This window comes from Monomorium pharaonis, chromosome 9 (genome assembly GCF_013373865.1).
Source record: "Monomorium pharaonis isolate MP-MQ-018 chromosome 9, ASM1337386v2, whole genome shotgun sequence".
NCBI classification, from domain to species: domain Eukaryota; kingdom Metazoa; phylum Arthropoda; class Insecta; order Hymenoptera; family Formicidae; genus Monomorium; species Monomorium pharaonis.
Window position 1 is genome coordinate 6,732,919 of NC_050475.1, and position 21,084 is coordinate 6,754,002.

The following is a 21,084-nucleotide window of genomic DNA, read 5'->3' on the forward strand; positions in this document are numbered from 1 at the left end:
GACATAAGCATAATTGAGAAAATCTTTTTTTTTTTTTTAAGTAGTTTTTATCTTACTTTTTTCACAATGAAAATAGCATGGACATTCCGCAAGAAGTTTGACTTTAGAACTGTAAGTTGTTGCTATGTCTTGAAGAATTACTCGTGAATCATTTGTTGGCATAAAGTAACCATGGAATTCTTTGAATAGCACTTTGTCCTTGGGATAATGCATAAAATAACAGAATGTAATTTTTGCATTTATTACGATTCATTAAGCTACATATCTAGATCGCTCATTAGGAGAATCATATTTGAACAAAATAGGAAGTACATTATTGAATAAACATTATCTACATTATTAGTTTCTTAAAGACCCAGTAATATCGATTATCGAATTTGAAGCCGGATTATACAACATTTTAAAATTACATAACATTTTTAGATTAAACTTAGTTTTATTATTTGGTACATAGAGGAATGTTACAATACTGTCATGTTCTTTTGTTTTTTGTTAACATTTTCTGAATAAAAACTAAAAATGAAACTTTAAAAACAAATATAAATTGAAAAGTGTCTTCTATTAGATGGCATAGCAGTTTTACAAACAATTCTTATATTGTTTTATATTTTGTAATAATTAATGTTTCCATAACATAATCAAAATTAACGTTTGAAAAATTGGGTCCCAAAACTAGCATAGTAGGCTACCATTTTTTTTTGTTTAACGAATAATTTGTATGAAGTTAAATGCATGTTAAGATTAATGTATATAAGGATTCATATACATATAAGTTAATGTGTACAAGTAATTCTAGAAATCTTTCACTTTAATGTAAAACATTTTTGTCATTTATACAAATTGTAATTATACCTTATGCTTTTTCGCAAGACTTATATTCCGCAATGCATATATTACGTACATTTAGTTTGACGTCATGTTAAAAGTATGGCACAAAATATGAATTTAATATCATTACCGAGTGCTAATGAATGCCTGATTTTAGACAAGCCTTTATTATATAGTAGTTAGAACATTTTTCCTTTCTTCCAAAATAAAAATGTAACAATTATGTGGTAAATAGAACTTTACTAATAACTTGTATATCCCGACTTTCCACGAAGAAAGAAATATGTAAATTCGAAATTATATTGATTAAGTATTAATATTTATATTTATATTGTTTTAATTTTGAAATAAAAAATAAAACATATAATTAAATGACGAACTTAATGACGAATGAATTTAAGCAAAAATTTTATAAAAACGTATGTTTGCCGTCTTGTTGAATATAAAGAATTGTATTAATTAATTTATTTTTATCTTTGTTTGACATATAAAAGAAATAAATGAAACATTACATGATTAGATTACTCATTCATAATGATAAAAAAGAAAGAAGTTTAAATAAATTTTTATATCAGTTGTATATTTTTTTACGAGCCTGCATATGTTGATTTAAATTGCTTGTATAAGGTTGATTCAGTCTTTTCGTCACATGAGTGCGACGCGATCAAGAATTGGATCAAAATTAAAACATATGTAGCGATAGTACTTGTCATCTGAAAAACAATAAGGTTTTGAAGTAAATCTTATCATATAATATAATTTAAAGTTATTAAATTGTGGCATATAATTATTTATTTACCGTTGTAATAAGCGTTGCATCAAGATTAAGTCCTTTTGGAGAGAATATATTGTTATGGTGCATTATTTGCAAAGAAAACAACTGCAACTGCAATATTGAATAAAAAAAATTACAAATAGATTTGGGAAAAGTAAATTATGTAGTTTTATGTTACATTGTTAATTAAAAATGGTATCGGGATATAGGATATTAAAACAGATAAACAGAATTTAATTACCTCGTGTTTAATTTGCTTGTCGTCAGTGTTGTTAAGAATCTCATGAACGGTAGTGCTAATCTTTATAGCTTGATTCTTACTAGATTCGCAGGTCCATGCTATCAATGCTATTTTTATAAGATAATATGCAATATAAGGTATTCTAATGATATGATAAATTTGCTTAGTCCAACTTATAAACAATCCGTTTTCCCATTGCACCATATTGAAATATATTTCAAAAGTAATCATGATGAAAATTACGGCTATGGTCGCGAGGAGCTGCGGACTGAAAATTATATTTAGCATTTTCACAGCATTGCTAACCATCAAATGTTGCTTCTTCAGAGTTTTGAGCTCCACCAGCAAAAGTGAGTTTCTGTATTCATGGTTGATCCATCTAATTAAATTAGATTTATCGTTTATGAATAAATGTGCCAGATTGTCGTTGATTCTCTTGAAACAAGCTTTTAATATACAGGCGCAATTTATGTACAGCATATCCATCTGAAACACTAGCAGACTGATGTACAATGAATTCACCTTGACCAAGACAGAGAGTTGCATGTTGTTATAAAAGATGAATGTTTGCACGAGCAAGAAGAAAAACCCAAAAATGTCCTTGGCATGGATCAGCATAGACTGCTTCCGATAAATCTGCGAAGGAAGTCTTGAAGAGACTTTTAGTATGGTCTGAAGCAAACGCATTCGTGGACCGCTTAAAACGAACGTGACAACCATTATGATACTGCCAAACATATAGAAGGAATTAAGTTGAATAGTTTCGTGTAAATTTTGAATACTGAACCATCCAGATACGTCCATTATTATTATTATTGCGCAAAAGCAGAAAATACACATAACTATAGTTGATAGAAGGTAGGACGATTTGGAAGTCTCAAAGGATGAAGCGTTGATCTTGTACGGGAATATTCCAAGAATGCGACAAAAAATAAAACAAGGATACATCAAGGATTGAAAATCGGTAGCATGGAATAACCACCATCTCTTTCTTTCTTTCCTGTCCTTAATTTCTCGTTGGAATTTCGGTAACAAACTGAGCATGGTCATCTAAGTTTTATAGACGAGCTGCTTGAAAATTGTTATTTCATCATTAATTATACGAATCTTCTATTCTCGATAAGAGAGCATTAGTTTTAATGTAAGCATGATTAGGAAAACGTCCTTTTTAAGTGTAGCTTTTACCTTGATTTTGCTGCTACAAATAGGGAAATTAATGTAGACACTTCGCGATGAGTTTAAGTTTAAAACTGCAAGTTGCTGCTGTGAATTATAAGATATGACTTACGAACTATTTGTTACCATGAAGTAACCATGGAGCTTTGTGAAATTCCTTTGCAGTATAAGTATTAAATAATAGAATATAATTTCTTTAATCAGTATGACTCATTATGTTATACTTCTAGATCATTAGGAGAAGCATATTTGAACAGTACAGGAAATATCGAATACACCTTATATCTATATTAATTATCAAGGTTGGGAAAATTACTTTGTAGAAGTAACTAGTTTCAGTTACAATTTTTCTTTTTTAAAAAGTCACTAGTTACTGTTACTAGTTACTGATTTTTAAAAGTAATTTGTTACAATTACACTTACAGTTACTCAAAAAGTAACAAGACTCACATTTTTGTTAATAATTTTATTCTTTGATTTTATAAGACAGTGAGAGTTGACTGTTTTTTGTGATTGACCATTATTTTAGACACTATTGTACTCCGGCAACATGTTCATAGATGTGTTAATACATTACAATCTTGAATGCTCTTAATTCCATCTTGTAAATCTTGAATTATATTATTTTTTAATATTTTGTTTTTAATTTTTATAAATACATTTTTTATTATGATACTTTAAATAATACTTACAGTATCTTTTTTAATCAGATTGTTTAATGTTGATTTCAGGCTGTCCATCACAAGAATGCACCGTAATTAAGAATTGAATTAAAATTAAGAGATATGTGGTAATAATACTCATCATCTATAAAAATAAAAATTAAATTAATATTATAATTTAATTTTAAAACATTTAAATCTTAATTTATATTAACATAAATAATTGATTGCTTACGCCTGTGAGGAGTGTCGCATCCACAATAAAACCTTTTGCGGAAAACGTGTTATTGTGATGCAGTATTTGCAAAGAAAATGTTTGCAACTACAATGTCAGATTAATATTTTAAATAAGTTTGCAAATTAATTTGAAAAATAAAACTGTAAATTGGTTATATTTTGTGCATAAAAAATTATATTAATGATATAAAGAAATTAATTTTTTTATTTGTACCTCATTTTTTAGTTGCTTGTCGCTGGTGCTATTAAGAAAATCATGAATAGTTGTATTAATCTTTTTGACTTGATTTTTGCCAGTTTCGCAGGCCCACACTATTAACGTTATCGTTATAATATGATACATTATATACGACATACCAAGTATATTACGAATTTGCTTAGTGAAATTGATAGACAGCCCGTTATGCCATTGCACCATATTTATGTATAATTCGAAAGTAATTTCGATGAAAACTATGGCAAAAGTTGCAAGGAGTTGTGGACTGAAAATTATGTTTAACATTTGCACTACGTTGCTAACTAGCAGATGCTGTTTTTCAAAAGTTTTAAGTTCTGCCAATGGGTTTCTTTGTTGACCATAGATTAGTCTAGGAACATGCGACTTATCATTTATAATGAGCTCTTGTAGATTTGTCAAATTGTCATCGATTCTTTTGAAAAAAGCTTTTAATATACAAACACAATTCACATACAGCATATTCATTTGAAATATTTGTACGCTGATGTAATGTTCCATCACTTCTGTTATTAAAAACATACCGATATTTTTAGAAACGTTTTGATAGAAACTACTTTTTAACAACGCCACATTTTGGACCATTAAAAAAAGAAAACCGAATATATCTTTGATGTGTATTAACTTGGATAGTTTTTCGAATGATTTTTGAGGCAATTTTGTAGAGACTTGTAATATTTTTTGTAATAAGCGCATTCGTGGACCACTCAAAATAAATGAAACGATTACTATAAAACTTCCGAGTATAGAATAACAGTTGTCCTGAATTTTTGCAGCTGTACTATTCCTGTTTTTCGATAACATGTTAATTTCATAAATTCTTATTATTTGATAAACACAGGTGACACAGCTAATGACAGTAAATACTACATAACGCGATCTTGATGCTTCGAAGATCGCAGCGTTGATCTTGTACGGAAATATTCCAAGAATACAGCAGATGGTGAAGCAAGGGTACATAAAGGGGTTATATACACTTAGAAACTTTCAAAAAATCGATTTTTGGGTTTTTACATTTTCTTTAAGTATAACATCTTGAAAATATTCCCTGAAAGTTTCAAGTTAATCTGAATAAAATTGACGAAGTTATACGCGTTCAAAGGATGCTCCGTTCGACCGTTAGCAGGTATAGCGTAGCGCGGGATAGAGATCCTTTCACACGCGCACATGTACACTGTTCTTACTTGTGTGAATCTCTTCTAAAAACCTGTTTCTTTGTATTGTTATTTCCCCTTCTTCGTGTCCTTATGCTATAACCTTAGTATAACGGTTGGCATCGAGCTGTACGGTCGAACGTTCATATATAAAATCGTGCTTAAAACCGTATCTCCGTTTTGGAATTCACTATGGATAAATCTAAGGGTTCCAGAGAGTTACGAAAGACAGAAAATGTTCGAAAATCGAGAACAAAAAAAAGAAAACAATATTTTAATCCAAAAACTGTTGAGACCGACGAAAGTAGTTTTAGTACCTTTGCGAAAAAAATAAAGATTCAAGAAGATATTATTGTGCCACAAGATAATTCTATAGAATATAGAATTTTGAACTTTATCACTGTATTTGCTGCAATTTCAAATTTTGTTAAATGCAAAGTATGTAATGGTGATATTAAATTTCAAGCAGCAAATATGCGTGGACTTGGTTTTAATATTATAGTGATATGCGAAACGTGTGCGCCTCAATCAATTCCTTCGTGCCCTTATATTGGACGCTCATATGAAATAAACAGGCGTTTTATTTTTACTATGAGAGTGCTAGGACTTGGTCTAAAAAGTTGTCAAAAGTTTTGCGGACTAATGGACATGCCACATTTTATTTTTCAAACGTCTTATGACATTACTATAAATAATATACTCAACTGTGTTAAAGAAGTTTCCGATAAACTTTTTAAAAATGCTGTGAATGAAGAGAAAAAAGAAGCATGTAAAGAAAGAAACATAGAAGAAACGAACGAATTAACTGTATCAGGTGACGGGACTTGGAAAAAACGTGGTTTTACATCACTGTATGGAGTTTCATCGATTATCGGGTATTATAGTGGAAAAATACTTGATATTCTCGTAAAAAGTTCATATTGTAAAGCCTGCGAGTATTGGAACAAGAAACAAGATACAGATGAATACGCAGAATGGTTTGAAACACATAGTAACAACTGTTTAGCAAATCACGAAGGATCATCTGGGAAGATGGAAGTTGACGCTATCGTTGAAATGTTTAAACGTTCACAGAATAAGTATGGTGTTAAATACATTAATTATATTGGTGATGGCGACTCGAAGACTTATAATGATATTATAAAATCTAGTCCTTACGGTGATGATACTTCCATTATAAAGAAGGAATGTATAGGCCATGTACAAAAAAGAATGGGGCATCGATTACGTGAATGTAAAAAGAAAAATAAAAACCTCGGAGGAAAAAATAAACTGACTGGCAAAATGATCGATAAGTTAACAGTTTACTATGGTTTAGCGATACGACGAAATTGTGATTCAACAAATAAAATGAGAGATGCGATATGGGCCACATATTATCACTACAGTTCAACAGATGAACATCCGCAACACAGCAAATGCCCGACCGGAGTTGACTCGTGGTGCGCGTGGCAGTGCGCTTCCGCAAAGGGTGAACTTGCCTCTTTCAAACACGATTACAACGCTTTACCTAAAGATGTTTTGGATGCTATAGAACCAATATACAAGGATCTTAGTAAACAAGAATTACTAGAAAGATGCGTCGGCGGTTTTAATCAAAATAACAATGAAAGTTATAATCAACTAATATGGAAAATCAGTCCAAAAATTATACCTAGTGGATTAAAACCTATCGAACTTGCGGCATACACCTCTGCCTGCATATTTAATGAAGGTTCCAAAACATTATTGCAAATGTTTGAAGCCATGGGAGTTCACAGTGGCCCAAATGCGCATCAATATGTTATTACAGAAGATGCAAATCGAATGAGAATAGCAGACGACCGTGCGCTGCAGAGTACTCGAGAAGCAAGAATGCTTCGTCGCCAGCAGCAACTTGATATTTTGGAGGCTTCAACTTCGGGCGAAAACTTATTATATGGGCCTGGAATAGATGACTTTGTGTAAGTTAAAAAATTAATATTTTATTTAAGTGTATACTTGTCTTGAAACTTTAAATGCGTTTTTCTCAAAACCGTATTTTCAAAATCGGTGACCAAGATAACTCGAAAACTACTGCATCGATTTGTTTCAAATTTTACAGGCTTATTTTAGATATAAAAAACTAGTCCTTGAACGAAGGATTTTTTTTTCCGATGCGAAGTTTTTTTTTTATTGGCGAAAGAATGAGTGATTTTTTCATCGAAAATCGAACTTTAACTTTAAAGGTCCGCCATTTTGTTCCAAATCAATATTTTAAAAAATCCTTCGTTCAAGGACTAAATAATTTAATATATTAAATAAATATATTTGATTTTTTTATTTCAGATGATCCAAATCCGAACTACAGTGGTCACCGCAAAACCAATTTTTAAAACGGAGGTTGAGAAAAATAATAATATCTCTTTTATTTATTAATATTTTTTAATAAAAAAAATATGTAAAACTTTTAAAAATATATCCTTTTAAATGTACAAAAAGTTTTTGTTGTAAGTCTTACAGTTAAAAAAAAAAAAATTCCTAAAAATTACGTTTTTTTCGGCTTTCCAAGTGTATATAACCCCTTAAAGATTGAAAGTCTGTAGCGTGTAACAGCTGCCATCTTTTCCACATTTTGTTCTTGACTCGGCTTTGAAATTTCCACAAAGAATTGAACATGATCAACGTAATGACACTTACGAACTACACTTTAAGTTATAGACACAGTGTAATAATTATTCATTATATATATTATTGATATTTTGGCATTAATACAATGGTTTTAAATGTTCGTGTGCTGAATATAATTTTTAAAACTATTTTTACGAAGAAGAAACCAATTTTTATTCTTTATTGTTGGTTTACATCTGAGGAGTTTAAGTTTAAAACTACGAGTAGTTATTATATGAAATGACAGCTCAAGAATTATTTATTCCTGAAATAAAAATGGCGCTCTTCTTAGACTTATTAGACTTATTACCCTTGATACAGTGCAGATAATGAAATGTAACCGCTATGACATATGACACGTCTAGCATGTAGGTCATACGGATAAATTATGTGAACTATGTATAAAACGCGCGGATAAATGTTATCAGCACAGAACTTAAAACATTGTCAATAATGATTGTCCAATTGTTATAAAAGAAGAATGTACGTTATGCCACTTTGAAATTTTATATTTAATTTGTTTTCTTGACATATTATTTTATATGATAATATTTAATATTAGCCGTAACAATATTTAAATGATAATATGTAATAATATATTTTTTACTTAAGTAAGCCGCCGATAATTATTTTTTACAAAGTAAACTTTTACAAGTGACTGTTATTTCTTCAATTATTTTTTCTTTATTATATTTATTTATTCGTTAAAATATAAAATTTGTTTATGAATTATATTTATGAAAAATAAAGTTTTTAATATTATTAAACAATAAATGATAGAAAAAATAATGTGAATTGAGCTGTAATGCAAGAACAACGTTATTTTCTAAATTAGAATTAATCTAATATTTAGAATTACTTGATATTTTTTTGATTGATATAAAATTAACAAGTGTGATGTATTAATGAGAATTTTATTATGAAGTGGTTGACTCTTTTGTTCTTCATTGACAATAAGAACAAATATGGTATTAAAAGATTGGATGATAAAAATATGATTTGACAATTTACATTTTTAGTTTTCGTATTTTTGTTTAAATTTATTATTATTTTTTCCTATTTTGACTGTTATATACATATTAAATTAATGTTTTTTTTTTCAATGAGTCACATTTTTATTAATTTTATTTTTTGTCGGATTGTATCGCTATATTAATTATTTAACTTTTAAAAATGTGATAATAGCAGAGTGATTATAATTATTGCATACTAAGTTTCGTGCTAACTTACATAATCCTTTTTGTAGTTCTTTGGTTTCAAACATGTTAATCTTCATTTATCTTATTTTTTATATATACATATATGCTTATATACAAAAATTTATTATTATATTCCTTTAATTTATACTTACATCTTTTCAAATTTTACATCATCTTTTCAAATTAGATTGTTTAATGTTAAGTTCCAGTTTTTGCGTCGCAAGTATGGGCCGTTATTAAGAATTGAATTAAAATTAAGAGGTACGTGGTAATTGTACCCACCATCTAAATAAAAGTAAAAAATAAATATAGTTTAATATTAAGATATTTAAATCTCAATTTATATTAATATTAAATAATTGATTGCTTACCGCAGTGAGGAGAGTCGCATCCACAGTAAGACCTTTCGCAGAAAATGTGTTATCGCGATGCAGTATTTGTAAAGAAAACGTCTGCAACTACAACGTAAAGTAGATAATATGTTAAAATAAATTACAAATCGATTTTAGAACTGTAACTGTAAATCTGTTACATTTTATACATAAGAAATTATTTTAATAATATGGGAATTAAATTTTTTTATTATAATATTACCTCATTTTTTAGATACTTGTCATTAGCGCTATTAAGAAAATCATGAACGGTGGTGGTAATCTTTATAGCTTGATTTTTACCGGTTTCGCAAGCCCATACTATTAACATTATTTTTATACTATGATACATAATGTAAGACACAAAGAATGGTTTATGAATCTGCTCCATCAGATTAATGGACAGTCCGTTTTGCCATTGCACCGTATGCAGATATATTTCGAAAGTAATCTCGATGAAAACTATAATAAAAGTTGCGAGGAGCTGTGGTGTAAAAATTATATTTAACATTTGCACTGCGTTGCTAACCAACAGATATTGTTTTTCAAAAGTTTTAAGTTCTTCCAATATGTTTCTTTGTTGATGATAGATCAATCTAGGAAATCGCGACTTATCATTTACTATGAGATAAATCTCTCGTAGATGGATCAGATTGTCATCAATTCTTTTAAAGCAAGCTTTTAGTATACAAACACAATTCATATATAACATATCCATTGGAAATAATTGTAAGCTAATGTAATGATCCATTATTCCTAATGTTAAAAACACACTGAGATTTTGATTGACATCTTGATAGAAATGTAGAAATGATAGCAACGTTGGGCCGATTAACCAGAGAAAACCAAATATGTCTTTGGTGTGTATTAACTTGGATAGTTTATCATACGATTTCGGAGGTAATTTTGTAGAAATTTCTAATATGGTCTTTAGTAAGCGCATTCGTGGACCACTCAAAATAAACGAGACGATTAGCACGAAACTTCCAAGCATAGTATAACAGTTGTCTTGAATTTTTGCGGCTGTACTATCCCTTTTTTCTCCTAATATGTTGATTTCATAAAATCTTGCTAGTTGATAAACGCAGGTGATGCAGCTGATGATAGCCAGTACTACGTAACGCGATCTTGATGCCTCGAAACTTGAAGTGCTTATCTTGTACGGGAATATTCCAAGAATACGGCAAATGGTGAAGCAAGGATACATTAGAGATTGAAAGTCCGTAGCGTGAAACAGTTGCCATCTTTCCCACATTTTGCTCTTGACTCGTCTTTGAAAGTTCCACGACGGATTAAACATGATCAATGTAATGTCACGTGCAAACTATAATTCAAATAGATATTTGTTATATAAACAATGGTATAATAATTACTTATTAAATTATCGATACAGTTTGACATTAATAAAAATGATTAATTAAATAATTTTTTTAAATGTGAGCTTTAAGACTACCTTTTGTTCAATAAATTAATACGTATTCTTTACTAGTGGTTTATATTTGAAGAGTTTAAGCTTATAATTAGGAGTAGTTGTTGTATGAAATAATGAGACAGGAATGAGTTGTTATTCCTGAAATAAAAATGACGCTCTTCGACTTATTACTTATTACTCCTGAGAGTATAGCATATAATGTAATGAAGTATAATCGCTGTGACATACGATACATTATTCAGCAAATTACAAAAGAAATAATGTTGAGTCGAATTATAACGCAATAACTGTGTTATCTTCTAAATTAAAATTAAGCTAATTAATATTTAAATTAGAAATGCTTAGTGTATTTCTTCGATTGATATAAAATTAAAATGTACTTAATATATGAATAAGAAATTATTTTAAGGCGGTTGATTTTTTGTTAGTAAAATCATATAAAGTACTAAAAAATCGGATGTTATATTTTCTTTCACCTTCTCTCATTATTGTAATAAACTTATTTATCATCTTACCTTTTTCAACAAAAATTTAATTAAACTTTTATTGATAAATGAAACTTGAATAACAATCGTGTTGTTTGCATTTGCATTTATATAAATTATTTTAAATGCAAATGTCATTTTTTATTTAAAAAAATAATATTTCGGGAAGAGAATCCTAACAAAGTAGAAAAAACGGATGACGGAATTTTAGTTAGAAACTGTTTAATATGTGAAAACTAAAGTTTTTAATATTTACAAACGTACATTTTCTTGTTTGATTAGATACTTTCTTTTAATTAACTCATTTTTGTAACATTAATTGCAGTCTTTCCATCACAAGAATGCGAAACACCCAAGAATTGTATTAAGATTAATAGGTACGTAGTGATAGTATTTATCATCTAAAAGTAAAATAATTATACAATATATTTAATTAAGTAAAACAAATTATCATTTACTTACCGTAGTAAGAAGTGTCGCGTCTATGGGAAGAGCTTTTGCAGAAAATGTATTTTTGCGATGCAATATTTGCAAGGAAAATAGCTGCAACTACAAGACAGATAAAAGAAAGGTTACTTTTTTCATTTGAAAATTTATTTAAAAATATGCTAGATTTAATATAAAAATTAAATTGTGCATTTTTAAAGATCTACGGATTATAACTTTAAAAATTACCTCGTGTTTTATTTGCTTATTATTAGTGACATTAAGCACATCATGAACAGTGGTACTAATTCTTGTGGCTTGATTTTTGCCAGTTTCGCAAGCCCATACTATTAACGATATTCTTGTAAGATAAAACGATAAATGCGTTACAAAAAATTCTCCATTAATCTGCTTGTCGAAAATAATGGATATCCCGTCTTGCCATTGCACTATATGGAAATACAAGAAGAAAGTGATCTGTTTAAAGACTACGCATATGGTAACGAGAACCTGCAAGCTAAAGTTTATGTTCAGCATTTGTACTACATTGCTGACCATCAGATGTTGTTTCTTCAGAGCTTTGAGTTCCATCAGTAGATTTCTTTGCTCATGGTAGACGCGTCTAGAGATATCGTTCACCATAAACTTCTGCAGATTCTCTAGATTATTATTGATATCTTCGAAACAGGCCTTTAAGACACAAGCACAATTCATGTGCAGCATGTCCATCTGAAACACTATTGTGGCGATATAGAATCTTAGTGGCTCGAGTGAAGCATCAATGACCATGTCATTATTGTGAATTACCGTCACCAATAGCCACAATATAAAGAAAATTGTGATGATATCTTTTGTATGGATTAGTTTAGAGAGCTTTTGATAAGATTCTGGGGACAATTTTGAAGAAATTTCTTGTATATTCTGGAGCAAACGCATTCTTGGACCGCTTAAAACATGCCAAACAATGACTACAAATACTCCAAGTATAAAATGAAAGTTATATGTGATAATCCTGGGCACTTCAAGCTTGACTTCTCCGGAGAAATTGAGTATATAGAACATCAGCATTTCGTAAAAGCAGATAGCGCAGATAACGATAGTGAACAAAACGTATCGTGATTTTGAAGTTTCGAAAGTTGAACCCTTGATCTTGTATGGAAATACTCCGAGAATTTTGCAGATAGTGAAGTTGACATACATTAGTGATTGAAAGTCCGTGGCGTGGAATAGCCTTTTTTTCATCACTTGATTGTTTGGAGTTTCTACAATAGATAAACACGATAACAGAATTTTATTGGAAGATAACAACTTTATTTGTTAATAATAGATGTGTATATATGGTACTAATGTTCATTAATCACTTTGTCATTATTGATGCACTTTAACATTAATTCACGTGTTATCATTAAAACTGTTTTTTATAATAATGTTTTTAATTTTGTCTTTACATTACAAATATGTAAATTAACATGCAATGCGCATTATATGTTTACACCTGGCGAATTTTTAAGTACGTTGCAAAACATAGTTGTTGCACTGAGTTACGGAACACGACTCAGAAATAATTTGTTATCTACGAAGTGAAATGGCTTTCTTCGATCAACGCGCATTATCGTTATGGCGCACGCGCATATAGACTAATAAAGTAATTGTGTACGAGTCATCATTCGGTATATTAGAATTGCCACTAATATAAAAGCATGAAAGGCATCTATTAGAATCTTTACATATTAGTAGCTTCAAAATTTTTTTAAACTTTTGTTTGTAATTATTCAATACAAACAATACAAACAATTATTAAATTTATATTAATTTCACTTTGTAACAGAAATATATATCTCTAAATTAAAAAATTCTTATTATCTTATTAAATATTTACTATTTTATTGCATTGTAACCTTAAAGTGAAGACAATTAAATAGATACAATGGATACTATACTTAATTTAAGTACATTTTTAATTTATTTGTTAAGTCTCATGTGATACAAAATAATTTAATGTCGCAATAAGAAAGATATGGCTGAAAAAGTTATATAAATTAGATTATAATATAATTACATTATAATTGAATAAAAGTCGTAGAGTTATTATTAACACTAATATGTTTGATCACACTAGTTGCTATTTATTTCTATAATTTAAATATTTGTTAAGATACTTTAACAATCAAAACTTACTAAAATCTGATTTTATTATTAAATCTTTATTTTGAGATAATGAAATAATAGTATTGATGAAATAAAAGTTTAATTGAATTTATATTTATTGTATTAATAAATTATTATCATTTTATTAAATTATTACATACGTACACGTTGTCATAAACGACATTTGAAATACAATTACACATACAACGAAAATATATAAATTAAGAAATTTTTATTATTATATATTTATTATTTTCTTATGTTATAATTTTAACGTAAGTACAATAGAAAGATAGATTGTATGATATATTTGATTTAAACATATTTCTATGTATTTATTACATGATACTTAATAAGATAATAAAATCTTTAAATTTCATTGATTGCTAATAGATATTTGATACAGGGTTTTCATATACTTTTGTATATACATCGGCAAAAAAAACGAGCCACTTAATTTTTCTCAAATTCTCGAATATCTTTCAACAGTAATAACACCGCAAAAAGTTATTGGATTAAGATTAACAAAAACTGAAATTAAAGCTTAAACTTTTCTCTTAAAAATCAATAAAACTAAAATTGAGTTATAACAAACGTTTTACAAAATGGCGGACGTCAAATATAGTGTTTGAAAAATGGGAAGTTTTTTTTTAATCGTTGCATAGCTGAAGGGAATTAATTTAAAAAGTGATACTTTTTATCAATTTATTTATTGATGCATTTAATCATTTAATGTAAAGTTGTATTTGTGATATTAATTATTAAAATGTACGTAATGTGTTTTTATCTAAATTTGTCATGTATATTCAGATGTATATCTCTGCAGAAGTAGAAAAATCAAATAAGTGAATTTTAATTAGAAATTGTTTAATATGTTAACTAAAGTTTTCAATATTTACAAACGTATATTTTTTTGTTTAATTACATACTATTTTTTAATTAAATTTCTTTTGTAACATTGATTGCAATCTTTTCATCGCAAGAATGCGAAATACCCAAGAATTGTATTAAGATTAATAGGTACGTAATTATAGTATGTATCATCTAAAATTAAAGTTATAAATTATACAGTATGTTTAATTAAGTAAAATGAATTATCATTTACTTACCGCAGTAAGAAGTGTCGCGTCCACAATAAGGCTTTTCGTGGAAAAGATATTATTGCAGTGCAGTATTTGCAGAGAAAATAGTTGCAACTACAACGACAAAAAAGAAAAAAATTATTTTTTTGTAAAAATATTTATAAATTTACAAAATTTAATATAAAGATTGCAGCTAAATGTTTTTAAAGATTTACAGATTGACATTTTTTTACTTACCTCATATTTTGTTTGCTCATTCTTAGTGATGTTAAGCACATCATGAACAGTGGTACTGATTTCTGTGGCTTGATTTTTGCCAGTTTCACAAGCCCATACTATTAGTGATATTCTTGTAACATAAAATGTTAATTGCGATACAAAATAATCACTATTAATCTGCGTGTCAAAAGTAATGGATATTCCATTTTGCCATTGCACTACATGGAAATACAAGAAGAAAGTGATCTGTTTAAAGGTTATGCATATGGTAACGAGAAGCTGCAAACTAAAGTTTATGTTTAGCATTTGTACTACATTGTTGACCATCAGATGTTGTTTCTTCAGAGCCCTGAGTTCTGACAGTGAATTTCTTTGTTCATGATAGACACGTCTAGAGATATCGTTCACCATGAACTTTTGCAGATCCTCCAGTTTATTTTTGATATCTTTGAAACAGGCCTTTAAGACACAAACACAATTTATATAAAGCATATCCATTTGAAATACTATTGTGGCGATATAGAATCTTAGCGGCTCGAGTGAAGTATCAATGACCATCTCACTTTTGTAAACTACCATTATTATTAGCCACAACAAAAAAAAGATTGTGACGATGTCTTTTGCATGGATTAATTTAGAGAGCTTTTGATATGACTTTGGGGGCAATCTTGAAGAAATTTCTTGTATATTCTGGAGCAAACGCATTCTTGGACCGCTTGAAACATACAAAACAATCATTGCAAATGCTCCAAGTACAAAGTGAAAGTTGTATGAAATAATTCTAGGCACTTCAAGCTTGACTCTTCCGGAGAAGTTGAGTATATAGAACATCATCAGTTCATAAAAACAGGCAGCACAGGTAACGACAGTGAATAGAACGTATCGTAATTTTGAAGTCTCGAAAGTTGAACCCTTGATCTTGTATGGAAATACTCCGAGAATTTTGCAGATAGTAAAGTTGACGTACATCAATGATTGAAAGTCCGTGGCGTGGAATAGCCTTTTTTTTTTATTACTTGACTGCTTGGAGTTTCTACAATAAGTAAACATGATAACAGAATTTTATTGGAAAACAACAACTTTACTTGTTATTAATACATGTATATGTATAGTTCTAATGTTTATTAATCATTTTATCATTATTGATGCACTTAACATTAATACACATGTTATCGTAAACAAATTATCGTTTTTTTTGTAATAATCTCTTTAATTTCGTCTTCTCATCACAAATATGTAAATTGACATGCACTGCGATATATTTACAACTGGTAAATTTTTACGGGCATTGCAAAACATAGTTGTTGCATTGAGTTGCGGAACGCGACTCAGAAATAATTTGTTATCTATGAAGTGAAATGGCTTTCTTCGATCAGCACGTATTATCGTTATGGCGCATATAGACTAATAAAGTAATTGTCAGTGTAGGAGTCATCATTTGCTATATTAGAACTGCCAGTAATATAAAAATAGAAAGCATGAAAAGCATCTATTAGAATTTTTATATATTAATAGCTTTAAATTTTTTTTTATTTTTGTTTGTAATCTAATACAAATAATATAAACAATTATTAAATTCATACTAATTTTATTTTTGTAACAAAAATATTTATCTCTAAATTAAAAAATTATTATTATCTTACTACATATTTACTATTTTATTGCATTGTAACCTTGAAGTGAAGACAATTAAATAGGTACAATGGATACTATACTTAATTTAAGTATATTTAAAATTTATTTGTTAAGTGTCTAGTTAAGTTAATCTAATGTGATAAAAAATAATTTAATGTCGCAATAAGAAAGATATGACTGAAAAAGTTATATAAATTATATTATGACATAGTTACCTTATAATTAAGTAACAATAAAAGTCGTAGAGTTATTAAATTAACACTAATGTGTTTATTAACACAAGTTGCAATTTATTTTTATAATTTAAATTTAAATATTTGTCAAGGTACTTTAACAATCAAACACTACTAAAATCTGAATTTATTATTAAATTTTTACTTCGAGATAATGTAATAATAGTATTGATGAAATAAAAGTTTAACTGAATTTATATTTATTGTATTATTAAATTATTATCATACAGTTACGTATGTACATGTTATTATAAACGACATTTGAAATACAATTACACATACAACGGAAATATATAAATTAAGAAATTTTATTATTATATATTTATTATTTTATTATGTTATACTTTTAACGTAAGTACAATAGAAAGACAGATTGTATGATATATTTAATTTAAACACATTTCTTATTTATTTATTACATGATACTTAATAATATAATAAAATAAAATCTTAAAATTTCGTTGATTGCTAATGTATATGTGATACAAGGTTTTCATATACTTTTGTATATACACCGGCATAAAAAACAAGCCACTTAATTTTTTTCAAATTTTTTAATATCTTTCAACAGCAATAACTCCGCAAAAAGTTATTGGATTGAGATTAACCAAAGCTGAAATTAAAGCTTAAACCTTTCTCTTAAAACCAATAGAACTAAAATTGAGTTACAACAAACGTTTTACAAAATGGCGGACGTCAAATATAGTGTTTAAAAAATGGGAAATTTTTTTTAATCGTTGCATAGTTGAAGGAAATTAATTTGAAAAGTGATACTTTTTACCAATTTATTTATCAAATTTTTAACGATGCATTTAATTATTTAACGTAAAGTTGTATTTGTGATAAATTTGTCATGTATGTTTAGATGTATATCTCTGCAGAAGTAGAAAAATCAAATAAATGAATTTTAATTAGAAACTGTTTAATATGTTAACTAAAGTTTTCAATATTTACACACGTATATTTATTTGTTTAATTACATATTATTTTTTAATTAAATTTCTTTTGTAACATTGATTGCAGTCTTTTCATCGCAAGAATGCGAAATACCCAAGAATTGTATTAAGATTAATAGATACGTAATGATAGTATTTATCATCTAAAATTAAAGTTATAAATTATACAGTATGTTTAATTAAATAAAATGAATTATTATTTACTTACCGCAGTAAGAAGTGTTGCGTCCACAATAAGGCTTTTCGTAGAAAAGATATTATTGCAGTGAAGTATTTGCAGAGAAAATAGTTGCAACTACAACGACAGATAAAAGGAAAAATTATTTTTTTGTAAAAATATTAATTTATAAATTTACTAAATTTAATATAAAGATTGCAGCTAAATGTTTTTAAAGATTTACGGATTGACATTTTTTTACTTACCTCATATTTTGTTTGCTCATTGTTAGTGATGTTAAGCACATCATGAACAGTGGTACTGATTTCTGTGGCTTGATTTTTGCCAGTTTCACAGGCCCATACTATTAGTGACATTCTTGTAATATAAAACATTACCTGCGATACAAAATAATCACTATTAACCTGCGTGTCAAAAGTAAAGGATATTCCATTTTGCCATTGCACTACATGGAAATATAAGAAGAAAGTGATCTGTTTGAAGGTTATGCACATGGTAGCGAGAAGCTGCAAGCTAAAGTTTATGTTCAGCATTTGTACTACATTGCTGACCATCAAATGTTGTTTCTTCAGAGCCTTGAGTTCTGTCAGTGGATTTCTTTGTTCATGATAGACACTAGAGATATCGTTCACCATGAACTTTTGCAGATCTTCCAGATTATTTTTGATATCTTTGAAACAGGCCTTTAAGACACAAACACAATTTATATACAGCATATCCATTTGAAATACTATTATGGCGATATATAATCTTAGCGGCTCGAGTGAAGTATCAATGACCATCTCTCTTTTGTAAACTATCACCACCATTAGTGGCCACAACAAAAAAAACATTGTGACGATGTCTTTTGCATGGATTAATTTAGAAAGCTTTTGATATGACTTTGGGGGTAATTTTGAAGAAATTTCTTGCATATTCTGGAGTAAACGCATTCTTGGACCGCTTGAAACATACAAAACAATCATTGCAAATGCTCCAAGTACAAAGTGAAAGTTGTATGAAATAATTCTAGGCACTTCAAGCTTGACTCTTCCGGAGAGGTTGAGTATATAGAACATCATCAGTTCATAAAAACAGGCAGCACAGGTAACGATAGTGAATAGAACGTATTGTAATTTTGAAGTATCGAAAGTTGAACCCTTGATCTTGTATGGAAATACTCCGAGAATTTCGCAGATAGTAAAGTTGACATACATCAGTGATTGAAAGTCCGTGGCGTGGAATAGCCGTTTTTTATCACTTGACTGCTTGCAGTTTCTACAATAAGTAAACATGATAATAGAATTTTATTGGAAAACAACAACTTTACTTGTTATTAATGGATGTATATGTATAGTTCTAATGTTTGTTAATCATTTTATCATTATTGATGCACTTAACATTAATACACATGTTATCGTAAACAAATTATCGTTTTTTTGTAATAATCTCTTTAATTTCGTCTTCTCATCACAAATATGTAAATTGACATGCACTGTGATATATTTACAACTGGCAAATTTTTAAGGGCATTGCGAAACAGTTGTTGCATTGAGTTGCGAAACACGACTCAGAAATAATTTGTTATCTATGAAGTGAAATGGCTTTCTTCAATCAGCATGTATTATGGTTGAGGCGTACGCGTATATAAACTAATAAAGTAATTGTTAGCGTACGAGCCAATATTCGGTACATTAGAATTGCTAGTGATATAAAAATAGCGTAAAATATTTATTAGAATTTACATCTATTTTAGTAGTTAAAAAATATTTTTTGTTATTTAAATTGTTGTTTATAATTGTTTGATACGAACAATACAAACAATTATTATAATAAAAAATTACATAGTTACAGAACAGTATATAATACCTATGTTATCATAAACGGCTTTTGAATATTAATTACATTTTTGTAACGGAAATATGTATCTATAAATTAAGAAATTCTATTATCTTATTATGTGTATAATATTTGTTTTTTATTAAATTATAATCTTAATGTAAGTGCAGTAGAAAGTGTATGATATATTTAATAAAGTTAATATTTAAATATATTAAGTAGTGCAGCATAGCAAACTACTTTATTATTTTATATTGTCGATCTGTTTGGCTTTTCGTCCGTCTGCAAGATTTCTTAAATAATATTTCTTAGAAAAGACTTAATTTTTTCAAACTTTGTTTTTCTTAGTAAATATTTAAAAATCTTAGTTCCACTGAGGCAAAACATAAGTAAATTCAATTGACTCTTAAAATCAAAATTCAAGCTTAACTATTTTTTTTACGAAGTTTTCCCACTTACGATTATTCGCTGCACTACTTACTTGCATTCTTTGCAAAGAGTTTATTAAGTACTTCATCATTATAGATGCACTTTGATATTAATATAAGTTTTATTAAAAGTATTCCTTTTAATAAATGTAATTTCTTGATTTCGAACCTTCTACTACAAGTATGTAACTCGATATACACTAGTCGTTTATATACTTCTGACGAATTGAAAAAAACAATAGATAATTGTTGCGTCAAACAAGGCATGATGAAGAACCCCTTTTTATTCCAATAACGAAATAATGATATCTTTCATTTGTTATTTTTCTATAGAATATCAGAATATGTAAAGTATTGAAGTAATTGTGTTGACATACGGCTCATTCAACACTTATTCAGCACATTTAAACTAAAAATAATATTTTTACAAACCAGAAAATAATTGCATTATAAAAATTAAAGTATCCACTCTTTTTATCAGTATTGACATATAACAATTTTGTTTTTTAATATTTATTATTGTAAGTTTTAATATAAA

The 21,084-nt window shown here is 28.2% G+C and overlaps 6 protein-coding genes across 6 annotated transcripts in view; 2 read left to right on the forward strand and 4 right to left on the reverse strand.

The window, feature by feature from the left end:
• The window catches only part of LOC105830687 (agrin), a 569,188-nt gene that overhangs the window by 159,387 nt on the left and 388,717 nt on the right, over positions 1-21,084 (forward strand). The gene's annotated exons all lie outside the window — the stretch shown is intronic.
• LOC105834684 (putative gustatory receptor 28a) lies at positions 228-2,923 on the reverse strand. The gene is made up of 3 exons (XM_012677357.3): positions 1,845-2,923; positions 1,628-1,714; positions 228-1,541 (listed from the first exon to the last, which is right to left on the reverse strand). The coding sequence occupies exons 1-3, from the start codon at positions 2,892-2,894 to the stop codon at positions 1,416-1,418; spliced, it is 1,263 nt and encodes a 420-aa protein (XP_012532811.1). The 5' UTR covers positions 2,895-2,923; the 3' UTR covers positions 228-1,415.
• Positions 2,529-5,132, reverse strand: LOC114254671. Its single transcript, XM_036292182.1, has one exon. It carries the CDS (start codon positions 5,112-5,114, stop codon positions 4,098-4,100), a length of 1,017 nt encoding a protein of 338 aa, XP_036148075.1. The 5' UTR covers positions 5,115-5,132; the 3' UTR covers positions 2,529-4,097.
• LOC118647367 lies at positions 5,464-7,748 on the forward strand. The gene is made up of 2 exons (XM_036292162.1): positions 5,464-7,251; positions 7,616-7,748. The coding sequence occupies exons 1-2, from the start codon at positions 5,501-5,503 to the stop codon at positions 7,617-7,619; spliced, it is 1,755 nt and encodes a 584-aa protein (XP_036148055.1). The 5' UTR covers positions 5,464-5,500; the 3' UTR covers positions 7,620-7,748.
• LOC105834688 lies at positions 9,071-13,326 on the reverse strand. Its single transcript, XM_036292161.1, has 6 exons — positions 13,211-13,326; positions 12,099-13,111; positions 11,886-11,972; positions 9,730-10,830; positions 9,507-9,593; positions 9,071-9,420 (listed from the first exon to the last, which is right to left on the reverse strand). Exons 2-6 carry the CDS (start codon positions 13,089-13,091, stop codon positions 9,334-9,336), a joined length of 2,355 nt encoding a protein of 784 aa, XP_036148054.1. The 5' UTR covers positions 13,092-13,111; positions 13,211-13,326; the 3' UTR covers positions 9,071-9,333.
• LOC105827834 (putative gustatory receptor 28b) lies at positions 16,853-21,067 on the reverse strand. Its single transcript, XM_028188868.2, has 2 exons — positions 18,546-21,067; positions 16,853-18,417 (listed from the first exon to the last, which is right to left on the reverse strand). The coding sequence occupies exons 1-2, from the start codon at positions 19,572-19,574 to the stop codon at positions 18,319-18,321; spliced, it is 1,128 nt and encodes a 375-aa protein (XP_028044669.2). The 5' UTR covers positions 19,575-21,067; the 3' UTR covers positions 16,853-18,318.